Source organism: Meriones unguiculatus, chromosome 1 (genome assembly GCF_030254825.1).
Source record: "Meriones unguiculatus strain TT.TT164.6M chromosome 1, Bangor_MerUng_6.1, whole genome shotgun sequence".
Classification (NCBI taxonomy): domain Eukaryota; kingdom Metazoa; phylum Chordata; class Mammalia; order Rodentia; family Muridae; genus Meriones; species Meriones unguiculatus.
In genome coordinates this window covers 52840394-52853974 of record NC_083349.1, presented here as the reverse complement: position 1 = coordinate 52853974, position 13581 = coordinate 52840394, and the positions used below count along the sequence as shown (strand labels likewise).

The 13581-nt window shown below is 42.3% G+C and overlaps 2 protein-coding genes across 4 annotated transcripts in view; one reads left to right on the top strand and one right to left on the bottom strand.

The window, feature by feature from the left end:
* Positions 1 to 5610, bottom strand: part of Kif11 (kinesin family member 11) — a 46385-nt gene extending 40775 nt beyond the window's left edge. Inside the window, exon 1 of the mRNA XM_021631257.2 lies at positions 5327 to 5610. Within this exon, the coding sequence (XP_021486932.1) occupies positions 5327 to 5403 (77 nt within the window). The 5' untranslated portion in view covers positions 5404 to 5610. The remainder of the gene's footprint in view (positions 1 to 5326) is intronic.
* Positions 5611 to 5759: 149 nt separating this feature from the next.
* Positions 5760 to 13581, top strand: part of Ide (insulin degrading enzyme) — a 118135-nt gene continuing 110313 nt past the window's right edge. Inside the window, exons 1-3 of one of the 3 annotated variants that reach the window (XM_060388820.1) lie at positions 5760 to 5998; positions 6810 to 6891; positions 11352 to 11411. The gene's annotated coding sequence lies outside the window, so the exon portion shown is untranslated. Of the gene's footprint in view, positions 6892 to 11351; positions 11412 to 13581 lie in introns of all 3 variants that reach the window. The other 2 variants (XM_021631282.2, XM_060388818.1) reach the window with 2 other exon arrangements.

Here is a 13581-nt window from a genome sequence, read left to right as displayed (position 1 = left end):
AGAGGATGTGGAGAAAGGGGAACCCTCCTCCATTACCGGTGGGAATGTAACTTTGTACAACCCCTTTGGAAATTAATCTGGCGCTTTCTCAGACAACTGGGACAGGAGATCTCTGGAGCAAGCTGGCTAACTAGAATAGCAGAATTGTAAGCCCTAGGTTCCGTGAGAGACGCCGGGCCATCTAGCAAGTTATCCAACTTAGGGCTTGCATATGCTTTCACACCACATATAAAAATACATTTTTGTTGTTGTCCAAGACAGGGTTTGTCTGTATAGCCTTGACTGTCCTGGACTCACTTGGTAGACCAGGCTGGCCTTGAACTCACAGAGATGTCTGCCTCTGCCTCCCAAGTGCTGGGATCAAAGGCGTGCACCACTACTGCCTGGCACAAAGATAAAGAGGAAGAAGGACTGGATGGGAGACTGAGATGGATCGGTGGGTGCTTGCCACCAAGCCTGAAAAGTTGAGGTCAAACCCCAGATTCCACATCACGAAAAGAAGGAAACTACAAGTTTTCCTCTGACCTCTACATGCCCCCAACCAACCAACCAACCAACCAACCAACCAACCAACCAACCAACCAAATGATGCTTTTTAAAAGGGGAAAAAAAAGAAAGAAAAAGATTCTTTGTTGAGCTAAGGATGAAGCTCAACTGGCAGCAAGTCTGGCACGCGCCTGACTCAAAACGAACCCTGGGATTCTTCTGCTCATGCGCTTTTCTTCCCCATAAACCTCAAGTGAGACCACTGTAAATTTTGGTTGTATGTTCCTACTACACTCTTTTTAAAGAATATATAATTTATTTGTATTTTATCTCCACTGGTGTTTTGCCTACATGTATATCTGCGCAAAGTGCAGAAGCTCTGGAACTGTAGTTGCAGACAGGTATGTGCTGTCAGGTGGATGCTGGGAATTGAATACCTGTCCTCTGGAAGAGCAGCCAGTGCTCTGAACTGCTGAGCCATCTCTCCAGCTCCTATCACACTCCTTTTTAAACGTCATCTCTCACAATTCATTCATTAGTGCCTAACAGAATTCAGACTAGGATATTTTTTAGTTTACCATCTCCCCAGTACTAAGCTTGGTACTATGTCAAGCTATATTACTTAATAAATAAATTTCATCCCAAGAGGAAGGATAAAAAACCTAAGTAAACTGAAAATTAAAACAACCTATTTTATTTCTAGGAACTGTAACCTTTAAATAGGTCAACTGTCTTCTATAGCAGATCAACTTAGGCCCCATTTAATCCCTATCAAGAACTACAGTCCACAGAGTAGCATTCATAACATATTTATATACTTAATTCATAATTGAGCCAAAGGAACAACCTGAGTTATTTATCCCACTGAGTATGCATATTATATAAGGAAAGCTTAAACAGAAAATCTTTCTATCATTGCTAGACAGGCCAAGGTGTTATTTATTTAAGATGCAAACCTCACCTTTTCTTCCTATACCCCATTCACTAGCATATTACTGAGTGGTCAGAGAAGCAAATTTGTGATCTTGGAAAATTTTGCTCCTGAGCATTAGTAATGCTGTTATTTTGCCACTCTACTGAAGTCTACACAATGCATATTACTAACAAGAATATACATCATTAAGAGTTCACTAAAATCTAAGTTAAAACCAACATATACTGAGGTAAGCTAAAAGTATCAAGCATTAACAGATTTCCTTTCCAATTAAAGTTTTTCCAATTAGTTAACTATTTCCAGCATCTCTATGTTACTTTCTTGCATGAACTTACGATTAGATTAAGCTACTGAATGAATGCCATTCAAATAGTCAAGACAGAGAAAGGAAATTTATACAAATTACACATTACTAAAAGTAATGAAAATTCCTACTGGGCATGGTGCCATGTGCCATTAAATCCCAGGCAGAGGCAGAAAGATTCTGTGACTTACAGGCCAGCATATCTACTCAGCAAGGTACATGCCAGCCGGAGGTGAAATAGAATTATAGAAACTCTCAAGAAGTACTTTAGAAACTGTAAGTGCCGCCAGAAAAACTATTTGCAAGCTATTTCCCTAACCCAATCCTCTAACTAGAAATTGTAAGGTTCCTGCTGAGTCCTAACAAACTCCATCAATTTGGACCTCAATACAGATATGTAAAACTTTGAACTAACGTGGTTAAGAGAAGGAGACTAGATTTTTTTTTTAATGTTTGTAAGTTCTGCGTTATTCCACAAATATTCATCATGCACTTATGATAGATAGTAGAGATAAACTAGTGAGCAAAACAAAAAACAAAAACACAACAAACAAACAACAACAACAACAAAAACACAAACTGGGAACCAGAGAGAGAATTCAGCAGCTACACATCCACACTGAACCCAACCACCCACAACTGCAACTCCAGGGGATCCAGCAGCCTCTTCTGAACTCCAGAGATACCCAAACTCCTATGTACATATCCACACAGACACACATGTATTTACATAATTAAAGTAATTAAAATTAAGTAATATCAGCACTTGGGAAGTGGGGGCAGAAAGCAGCTCAAGAACGAGGCCACCTGTCTCGTTCTTTCTCAAAAGAAAAGGAAGGAAAAAACAAAGCAAAACAGCTGGGCGTGGCGGCACCAGCACAAATAAGGCAGAGGCACAAACAACACTAGTAAATAAATTCAGGTACTAATAGGGAGAATGAGCTAGAGAAGAGAAGGGTCAAAGGGTAGTGAGGGAAGAAAACAAATGAGGAAATCACATAATCACAGGTATACAAAGATGCAGTGATGAAACCCTATTTTGTATTTTGAACGAAAACAAAAATTTTAAATTAAGATCCATTGATCTTAGATCCAATGGGAGAGGGTACTTCTCACCACATCTCACAACCTGAGCTCAATTCCAGGTACACAAAGGATAGACCCAACTCCTGAGAGTTGTCCTTGAATCACCACGGTCTGCGTGGTGGCACATGTGCACCGGCATGTGCTTGAGCACACAGAACACACTAAAGCTACATACAGAGACCCTGCCACCAAACACACAAACAAGACAAAATGATCTGACCAACAGCCTGAGAAAGCCTCATATGTTGCTTATTAAAACTCAATGACACATTGGCACCAGGAACACTACCTGATGGAGAAAAGGCCAGACAAGAAAAAGAAAAACCTTTATATACCAAGACGCTACATAACAGACACAATGTAAACATTTTTCACTGGTGAAAAAGGTAAAGGAAGTCTCTTAAGGCAAGGCTTGAAATGCAGGAGGTTAATATGCACACATGAGATGTTTATTTCTCACTTTGAGTGATGCATAAAAGCACATGTTACAGTGGTCTTCTGTTTGTTTTTGAAGACAGGATTTCTCTGTACAGCCCCTGCTGTCCTCCAACTCCCTCTACAGACTAGGCTGGCCTCTGCCTCTGCCTCCAGAGCGCCAGGATTAATGGCCTGGCCACAACACTCCCACTGTTAAGTGTTCTTTTTAACTTTTTATAATTCAAATATTTTGTAAGTAACAGAAGAAATAGTAGCACACAGAAAAGGTAATACTGCTTAATAATAATAATAATAATAATAATAATAATACAGAATAATTGTAAAACAGTGCATTTTGTTGGGCTAGAAAGCTCCCTCGGGTTAAGAGCAGTTCTTGTTCTTCCCCACACCTGCAGGTTCACAAGCACTTGTTAATCCAGCTCCTAGAGAGTACGCTTGTCCATGGACACTTTCGTATGCATGCACATACCTGCATGTACACACACAATTAAAAATAAATAATAAATACACATAATTAAAAAAAATAAAAATTCAAACTCAGAGATCTGCCTGCCTCTGCCTCCCCAGTGCTGGGATTAGAGGCGTGTGTCACCACTGTCCAGCTAAATCCTTTTTTTTTTTTTTTTTTTGCTAAAATCTTTTGTAAGTGCATTTGCTTTCCTGTTGATTAAAAAGAAACCTCCAAATTAAGTAACTAAATTAAAGCTCCAGAGTGCAGCAGTTAAGTATCTGGCTAGACTAAAGGTAACTGCTACCTCTCCAAGTCTAAAAACTTGGTCATCAGCAGGGTCTGGCAGCTCAAGCTTGAGTAGCTTGTAACATCCCAGCTCTCAGGGGGCTAAGGCAGGGGGCTAAGGCCAGAGTTTGAGGCCAGTCTCAGCAACATAGGACTATCTCAAAACACACACAAAAAAACAAACAAACAAAAAACCCACCAAAATGAACAGGCACAGTGGCACACAACACCCAGCTCTTAGGAGGTAGAGGCAGGGGACTCAGTCTTCAAGGTCATCTTATGCTGCATAGAGAGCTCAAGATTTCATGTAGTCCATACATGAAGGAAAGAAAACAAAGGAAAAGGAAAGAAAAAAAGCTAACCACACATACACAAAAACTACACACCAAAACCAAACCCTTGCCATCGTCTTTAGTAAGCTTACTAAGCAATAACCTAAACGTTTTCCTTCAATATTTTAACAAAAGCAGATGCAAGATACATACACATTGATATACGGGAGAAACCTTTAAAATGTTGAAAAAAATTAAACCATACTTAACAAGTATCTTTCCTCTACGAGTTCATTTTAAAATTGTGTAGTGTGGTACCTGTAACCACAAGCCAGCAATCCCAGCTACCCCACAGGCTGAGACAGTACAGGTGGCTAGTTTATAGTTCCATACCAGCCTCGGTAAAATTAAAAATAAAAATGTGGTTAACTTATCTGGGTATCGGGCAGGAGAGAGCTGAATCCCAGCATTCTCCTGCTACTCACAATTCTGTCTTTTGGTCTATGAACAAAGGCAGATGAAGAGAAAAATACGATGCACCACAGACATGTACCTTCATTAGCTTGTGAGCTTCATAAACCCACTTTACAGTTTAGCTTTTAATGTTTAACCTAAATTCAGTGATGTCTACTTGATTAATAGAGGTGAATAAGCTATCGAATCTAGAATAAAGAGAACTAGCTATTACTCTTTCAGAAGTGGAAATAACCCCAAGGCAAGCGCCAAACTACCTGCAAAATGGATATGAACCTTTACTCCCACACTGACAACCTTCACGGAGTAGCAGTGGGCAATGACACCTAAATACTCGGCGATGTTGGCGTTTAAAGGGAAATACACCTTTCAGTAGAGAGCAACCATCAAATTCCTTGTGAATGCAGCTTAACTAACCAACACTCTTCCCCTTCAGAAATAAACCCTAACATTTTTATTGAACAAAACGTGGTAGCCAGAAACCGTAATTTAGATTCCTTCAGAAAATGCAAACAAATCGCTCTCCCGAACGGCGAGGGAAGGAGCCCAACAGCGAAGCCTCCGAGTCCGGACTCGCAATCAGCCTCTCCTCTTACCTGCATCTCACCACCACTTGAATGTTCTTGCCTTTCTCCTCCTTCTTCTTGGAAGAAGAACTCGGCTGGGACGCCATGACTGCCCCGCCAAAACCTGGCGGCGAATCGATCCTGTGGGAACCTGGCGCCCGCCTCCTCCCGCCCGGTGCTGCCGCAGCCAGGAGGACCGAGAGTTGCAGCTCAGCGTCCCCGAGGTCCACGCAGGCCTCTAGGCGTGGCCACCGCCCCGCAACAGCCGGAGAGAACGACCCCGCAGGCTGGTGTCTGAAAACCCAGCAACGATTCGGCGCCTCAATTTGAAAAAGGAGACAAGTTACCGAGCCAATAGCAGCGCGGCGCGCAAGGCATCATGGGACGCGCGTCGTCACCGTGGCCACGCCTGGGCGCGGCCTGAGGAAACCGGAAATTGTGTGGGCGAGGGCTTTGTAGTCCGAAGTCCGGTTTGCGAGCTGGTCGTCCCGCGGCTCGCGGGCGTATGGGGCCTGGGACGGTTTCGTCGCCGCGCTCGCTGGGTCCTGCCTGCCCTCCGAGGCCTCTCGCTTTCCGTAGAGGTGACGACGACTCCGCGGGGTTTGTGGAGGCGGCGACTGGGCCGCTGAAGGTGTAGGTGGCGGCCGGGGAAACGGGCCCTCCGCCGCGGAAGGTTCCCGGAGCTACGCTTCTGTTTCGCGGGTTAGCCTCTGACATAACTCCCGGGTCCAGGAGAAGGGGCCCGTGTCCTCGCCAAATACCTGCCTCCACAGTACACATCCCTGGTTCTCTGTAAGCGTAGCCAACTGTCTACCGATAAACTAGTCCCGGAGACTCACTGGCATCTCAAAATGTTCCACAAAGCGGACGTAGCAGAACTCTTTCTATCCTTGCCTCCAACCGAATCTTTCGAACTTCGACACTTTTTTGATTGTTTACGTGTTTGGGTTTTTTGTTGTTGTTTTGAGACTGGGTTTCTCTGTGTATCCTTGGCTGTCCTGGAATTCACTCTGTAGACAAGGCTGGCCTCGAACTCACAGAGATTCTCCTGCCTCTGCCGTTGGCCTCAAAGGCTTGTGCCACCCCTGCTCGGCCATCCTCTACAACTTCCTCCAAGGCTTTGAGTATCGTCCCTGAATGACTTCCTTTGATGTCCCTACTTGCACTCATTTTCCTCCCTGCTACTGCATTCACTCAGCAAATAACCTTTAAAAAGCACACCACAGACCTTCAGGGACCGAGGCAGAAAAGAAGGATCAGGAGTTCAAGGTCATTCTAATACATTTCGAGTTTGAGGCCCCTGTGGGCTTCAAGAAGCTCTCCATCAAAAAAGCAGGCTATGTTCGTCACTTGGCTTTTTATTCTTCTGTGTTTTAGACAGGATATCATTCTGAACCCAAGGCTAGCCCTGTGTGAATCCTCAATGATCCTCTTGCCTTCTGAGTACTGGTATTACAAGAATGAGTAACCACTCCTTGCTGTTTTTTTGTTTGCTTTGTGTGTATCCTCCAAGTGTGCAGTGGTGCCATTGAAGACCAAAAGATGGCATTGAATCCCCTGGAGCTGGAATTAAAGGCAATTGAGAACCACCTGAGGTGGGTCCTGGGAACTGAACACAGATCCACGAGGGGGATGCCCTTATCTGCTCTTAACCATCTTCCCATACCGTAATTTTTTAATCTTACTGAAATTAGATCTTGTTTTGCCAGTACTGTCAACCCCATCGAGTTTCTCTCACCACTGACTATGCTTCAGACTTTCTAAGTTCTCAACTTTCTTAATGCTTCAGCCCTTTAATACAGTTCCTCATGTTGTGGTGACTCCCAAACCACAAAATTATTTTCATTGCTACTTCATAACTAAATTTGCTACTGTTAGGCATTAGAATGTAAATATCTGTGTTTCTGATGGCCCTAGGTGACCCCTGTCAAAGGGTCATTCCACCCCCCCAAAGGTTGAGAGGTGGATGACCGCTGTTCTAAGGTGTTTTTTTACCGCCCTCCCATCTCCTGTTGTACCTGGTGTACCATCCGTCTGGATGAAACTCTATTCCTTTGATTCTTTGGATGCCTTACCCATCTTTCAGACTTCTGCCAATTTCTGGTTTTTGTTTTGTGTTTTGTTTTGGTTTTCCAAGACAGGGTTTCTTTGTGTAGCCTTGGCTGTCCTGGACTCACTTTGTAGGCCAGGCTGGCCTCAAATTTATAGAGATCCGCCAGCCTCTGCCTTCCAGACTGGGATTACAGATGTGCATCACAGTGCCTAACCAGTCAAAGTAACCAAAGGGCCTTTCTTAACTGGGTTGGTTGGGCAAGCTTGTAATCCCAGTCTCAGGGTTTGGATCAGCTTGGACACCTAGTAAGTTCAACCCAAGCAGGGCTACAAGAGACCCTAAAAATAAAACAAAACTTTCCTGACCACCCTCTCTAAAGGAACTTGCTACTTTCTTCTTAACAGTACAATTTATAATTACACTGTGTTTTCTGTCCATCTGAATGTAAGTTTCATCTAGAACCTCCTTCACATTGTTTTGGGGTTTTGTTTGTTTGTTTGTTTGTTTGTTTTTGAGACAGGATATGTTCAAGGCTCAGGATAGCCTTGAACTCATTGTATAGCTGAGGATGACTTTGACAATCCTGTGTCCACCTCCACAGTGCTGGGATTACAAGCATTCACCACCATACCCATCTTTACTGGACTGGGGTTCAAACCCAGGGTCTCTTTGTACTAGACCAGAACTCTACCATCTACACCTCTAGGTAGTTTTCCAGTATATTGACACAAAGCAAATATATCTTTGGTGCCTGAAGGAAAATATTTAATGTCTCTGTTTGGGTTTCCTTGTAGCAAAATAGAGATAATAAAATATATCTATATTGTTATCCATATATCAGGTCTGCTGCTTGCTGGATGCTTTACAAACACACAAATCTGGAGACAAGTTGGTGCAAAAAAAAAAAAAATGTTTATTTACAGTTTGAGCCAGAACTACAAAGAGTAGAAATTCTAGACTCTCTGCCTTGAAAGCAAAGCCCAGAAGCCTGTTTGTATTGGTTGATCTGTAAGATAAGTTACCCAAACTAAAAAGGGGTGGCTTTGGGGGAGGGGATGGAAGCTTGATGGCACCGACAGGAGGACTTCAGCAGTGGGAACTGCCCAGAGCTTTGTGGGTGCTAGGCAGCTGCTCCACCGTCAAGTTACAGTCTCGGCCCTTAAAATGTGATTTGTGTGTGTGTTAATTTTTTAAGGGCTCCCATTCCACTGTTAAAATTATTAGAGGACTGAGATAACGTGTAAAGTGCTTAGCAGATAATGTTTTAAATTTTATTCCCTTTTCCTTAATAAATATCAAAACAATATCTGCATGAAAACTTTTAGATTGTTGCAAGGAATTCAAGAAAATAACTAAAAATTTAAAATACAAGCTGGGAATGCAGTCGTACACCTTTTAGTTAGTTTATTTCAGACCCTGCTTTTGATCCCCAGCACTGCAAATAAATAAATATTAAAGGCTGGGTATATTGGCACACACCTATAATGCCAACAATTCAGAGGTGAAGGTAATGGAATTGCTAGTTAGAGACAAGCCTGGACTGTACAATGAAACCTTGTTATAAATCAAGCATAAAAACAATAAAAGTACAAGAACTTCAAATGTCTTGTTTATTATGTCTTCTGAGACCAGGTCTTGCTATGAAGCACAAACCGGTCAAACCCCTAGCAAGTTCATGTTTCACCCTACCCCACTCGGGCTGAGATTACAGGTGTACATTGCCATAGCCACCGAGAACCTCCAGTAATAGGTATAGCTACAGGCTATCTAGGGCTTCCTATATGAAATGGTTTGTGCATACCATCCCAATATTTAGAACAACTCTGAAGTTGGAGCAATTAACCAACAGGCCAAGTAAGCATAGTGTCTGTGGCCATACAGCTGTTAACCACTGGGGGAAAGTTCAGTTATTTCTGACCTCAAATTCTAGGCTGTTAACTACTGTTTGTCTCACCTAGTTTTGTTTGTTTGTTTGCTCAGTGCACACATACTGACTTGCATAATAGCTTCATTTACTGCTTACTGTGGAGCAGGCAATGCAAAGGTGTTGCATTATTGTCTGGATAAATAAATGCTAATGGAGATGGTCAGGGTCCTGTGGCTACTTCTGAGAGTGTTGTTGCATTAAGCAGTTGGTTATCTCCGAAATGCTGTTTTACACTGCCCTTGTAGACCCCAAACTAATGAGGACACAAGTCAACATTTCTCTCTTGAAAGTCATCACAGGACTGTGGATATGGCTCAGTTGACCAAGGGCTTTCTACTGTGCATGAGGCACCATGTTCAATTAAAAAAAAAGTATACTCAACCATTATAAATTATTTTTAGTATTGTAAGTGTAGTTAACATTCATACTACCCATGTAACGTGGCCTGTGGAATTGTCCTGGCATTTCTCATTCAAGAGATTCCTGGGTTTGTTTTGTTGTTGTTGTTATTGTTTTAAGATTCTTTTGCTGGGAGGCTGAAGAGATGAAGAGATGGCTCAGCAGTAAAGAGCACTGTCTGCTCTGCTCTTTCAGAGGTCATGAGTTCAATTCCCAGCAACCACTGAGTAGCTTACAATCATCTATACTGGGATATGACGCCCTCTTCTGGCCTACAAGTGTACGTGCAGATAGTGAACTCATACACATAAAAAAAAAAAGATTCATTTGCCATCAAGGTGTTGGTGTTGCACACCTTTAATCCCAACACAAACAAATAAATAAAACAGATTGATTTGCTGGAACTCACTGTGTAGACTAGGATTCCAGGTGTATCACAGCACACTTGGCTTTTACGTGGGTGCTGGTGTTCCTCTTGCTTAAGCAACAAGCACTTTACCCAGGAAGCCATTTCCCTGGCCCAAGACATTTTTGTTTTTCTTAGAGTAAAATGTGGACAAGTCAAAAACAACTTGAATAATAAAAAGTTTCTAACAGCTTTTCCTGCCTCAGTGTTTCCCAACCCTCCAAGAAACCATCACTTTCAATTCTTTGAAAAAAAAAATTGTTTTTTGTTTTGTTCATGTCAGGGTCTCTCTGTGTTTCCCTCGCTGTCCTGGAACTCACTCTGTAGACCAGGCTGGCCTCTTGAACCTAGAGATCCACCTGCTTCTGCTTCCTGAGTACTGAGATTAAAGGTGTGAGCCACTACTGCCAGGCTGAAAACAATTTTTTAGCATTGATAACGCACACTTACATGTTATTTCATCAGGGTTTTGTTGTTGTTATTTTGGTTTTCTTTTGTTTGTTTTTTGTTTTGTTTTGTTTTTTTGGTTGTTGGTTGGTTGGTTTTTTGAGACAGGATTTCTCTCTGTAGCCTTGGCTGTCCTGGTCGTGCTTTGTAGACCAGGCTGGCCTTGAACTCACAGCCATATGCCTGCCTCTGCCTCCCAAATGTGTTTCATCCGTTTTAAATGTTATGTATTGACTTATAAAGCCAAAGCCCGCCATCTTTTACACTCTTTGCCCAGCATACTCAGCATTACTATTTTTATTAAATTGCTATTCTGCCTGTTCATGACTGAGCATTGCATTCTAGTGGCTGAGTTAGAGATTGTACAATCATGAGTTTATATGCAAATCTACTTTCATCCATTGGACCAAGCACTCAGAATCCTTTCAGCCTGGCAGCTTATTTCCTTCAGGTCTCAGAAATGCTTTTGAATAACTCATCAAACACTCCACTTGTTTTCTCTGTTCTTGCTGCTGTACCTCTTACATATTTTATTTCCACTTCCCAGCACGAACCACTGCTATATCTTTCAAGTTGTATGTATATTTGAACTCAGCAAGATCAATCAATAAATAAGAGCAGTAAGATCACAACTGAGTAGTTTTGCTTCCTGGATTAACATAATTTAAGCATTCTTCCAAGACCTTAAAAATTATTCCTAAGCCTCGTTTTTATTTGTATGGTCTTGTAAGGCTATTGACTAATGTGTATACTACTCTTCACTGAACGACTGAGGGTGCCATTCTTGATTTTAAGTGATTTTTTGTTTTTGTTTTTGTTGTAGCTGCTGGAATCATGTTAGGTCCTGTTGTGGCCGTGGGTATGAATGCTGAAGAGAACATAAGTAAGTATGCCTGCATGCTCTTGTACTAACTGCTAATAACCCTGTTGGGTTTTTGTTTTGTTTTGTTTTGTTTTGTTTTTAAAGTGAAACAATGCTTACATAGTGCAAGATTGTAGCTCAGTTGATCAAGTGCTTATCTTGTTTATACAAAGCCCTGGGTTCAATCCCCAGCACTACATAAAACCAGGCGTGGTGGTGTTTACATATAATCCCACTGGGGAGGTTGATTAGAAGCAGGATGATTAGAAGTACAAGTTATTCTTGACTACATGTGGAGTTCAAAGTTTGAAGCTACATGTGACCCTGCTTTAAAAAAAAAAAAAAAAAAAAAAAAGGTATAAAGTTCCCCAAATCCAGACTTGGATTGCTTGGTTTTTTCAAATAGCACAACCTCAGTAGCAAACATTAATGGGGAACAGGAAAGAAGAGGTTGCCTGTTCACTTTCCTGGCTTCCTGTCAGGCCCAGAACATACCAGACTTTCTTCTGACCCAGATACTCTGTTGATATTTCTCATGTGGTTCCCCCCCCCCTGTTGATCTCACAGTTGTTTTTACATTGCCATGACAATGTAAACATCATTTCCTCATATGAAGGGATTCTCTCTCAGCACTTTTTCTAAGATAACCCCCCCATACTCGCTGAGGACGCCTTTAATTCCTTTTCCTACACAACAAAGTAAGTTGGATCTTCACTCTCTATTCTTTCTGTTTGTTTTTAGACAGGGTTTCATGTTGTGCAGGCTGGCCTAGAACTTGCTACATAGCCCAGGATGGCCTTGAACTGCTGAGGCTCCTGCCTCCTCCCTTCATGTTTTTTTGTTTGTTTGTTTTTTACTGTGCAGTATTGCATACATATTACAGAGTTTAGTTTTGTATATTTTACTGCTAGTGAGCATTTAGATTGTTTCCAGCTTGGGACTGTAACTAATTTTACTGTTATAAAAATCATAGTACATGTATGATTCTGTTGGGCTTACTTAGAGCTAAAATTGAAATTATGGACTGGCATATGGATAGCTGTATTAAAGCACAGTTTTAGTGGGTACTGCTCAACAGTTCTTCATGGCCTTTTGTCTGTCTTCATGTTAGTATCATTTTGTCTTAACCACTACAGCTTACTAATGCCTACTGTTAGTAATGCCTGATAGAAATGCTTCAGATTTGTTTTCAAAAAGCCCCACATATTCCCCCTGATGGGGAGCAGCATTGCCAGGCCACAGAGGAAGACAATGCAGCCAGTCCTGATGAGACCTGATAGGCTAGGGTGAGATGGAAGGGGAGGAGGACCTCTCTGTGGACTTGGAGAGGGACATGGGAGGGCATTAGGGAGGGGGCTACAGCTGGGATGCAAAGTGAAAAAAACTGTAATTAATATAAATAAAAATTTAATTAAAAAAAAAAGACCAAAACAACAACAAAAAAGCCCTGCATAATGGTTCAGATCTGTAATCTTAGCACATGGGAAGCTGAAACAAGAGAATCATTCATTGAGTTTGAGGTCAGTTTGGGCTTCATAGTATCTTCCAGTCACCTGGAATAACACGCAACAAACAAATAGGACCCTTTGTGCCACTTCCACTACCCCATTCCACGCCCAGACTTCCCATGTCCTCCTCCAGGGATCTATCCTGAGAAGTGTAGTCCTCACCCTTCGTCAGGGAAACTTGTCTTTGCAGCAACAGACAGAGATCATTACAGAAAACCACATCTGATCAAGATGCAGAGTTGTGGAGCCAAGTCCAATACAAGGCCTGCACCAAAGTCCCAGGTGTCATTGTGGAAGAGGGGGTGGAAGGATTGTAAGAGCCAGAAGGTCAGGGACTTCGATGTGAGATTGTGTCTCCTAGTGACATCAGAGTATACCTGAGCCAGCCATGGTGGCTCATGCCTTTAATCCCAGCACTCGGGAGGCAGAGAGGGGCAAGTGGATCTCAGTGAGTTCCAGGCCAGTCTGGTCTACAGTCAAGTCCAGGACAGCCCAGGATACACAGGGAAACCCTGTCTTAAACAAACAAACAAACAAAAAAACACCAACCAGAAGCTATACCTGTAAAGTCTCACCAACACAACAGCCCAAATATAGGCTAAGCAAGGAAGACCCCCAAAAGCACACCAGACTGCATGGAAAAAAGCCTGTGAGGTGTCAACCCTACCCAGAGAACTACAGAC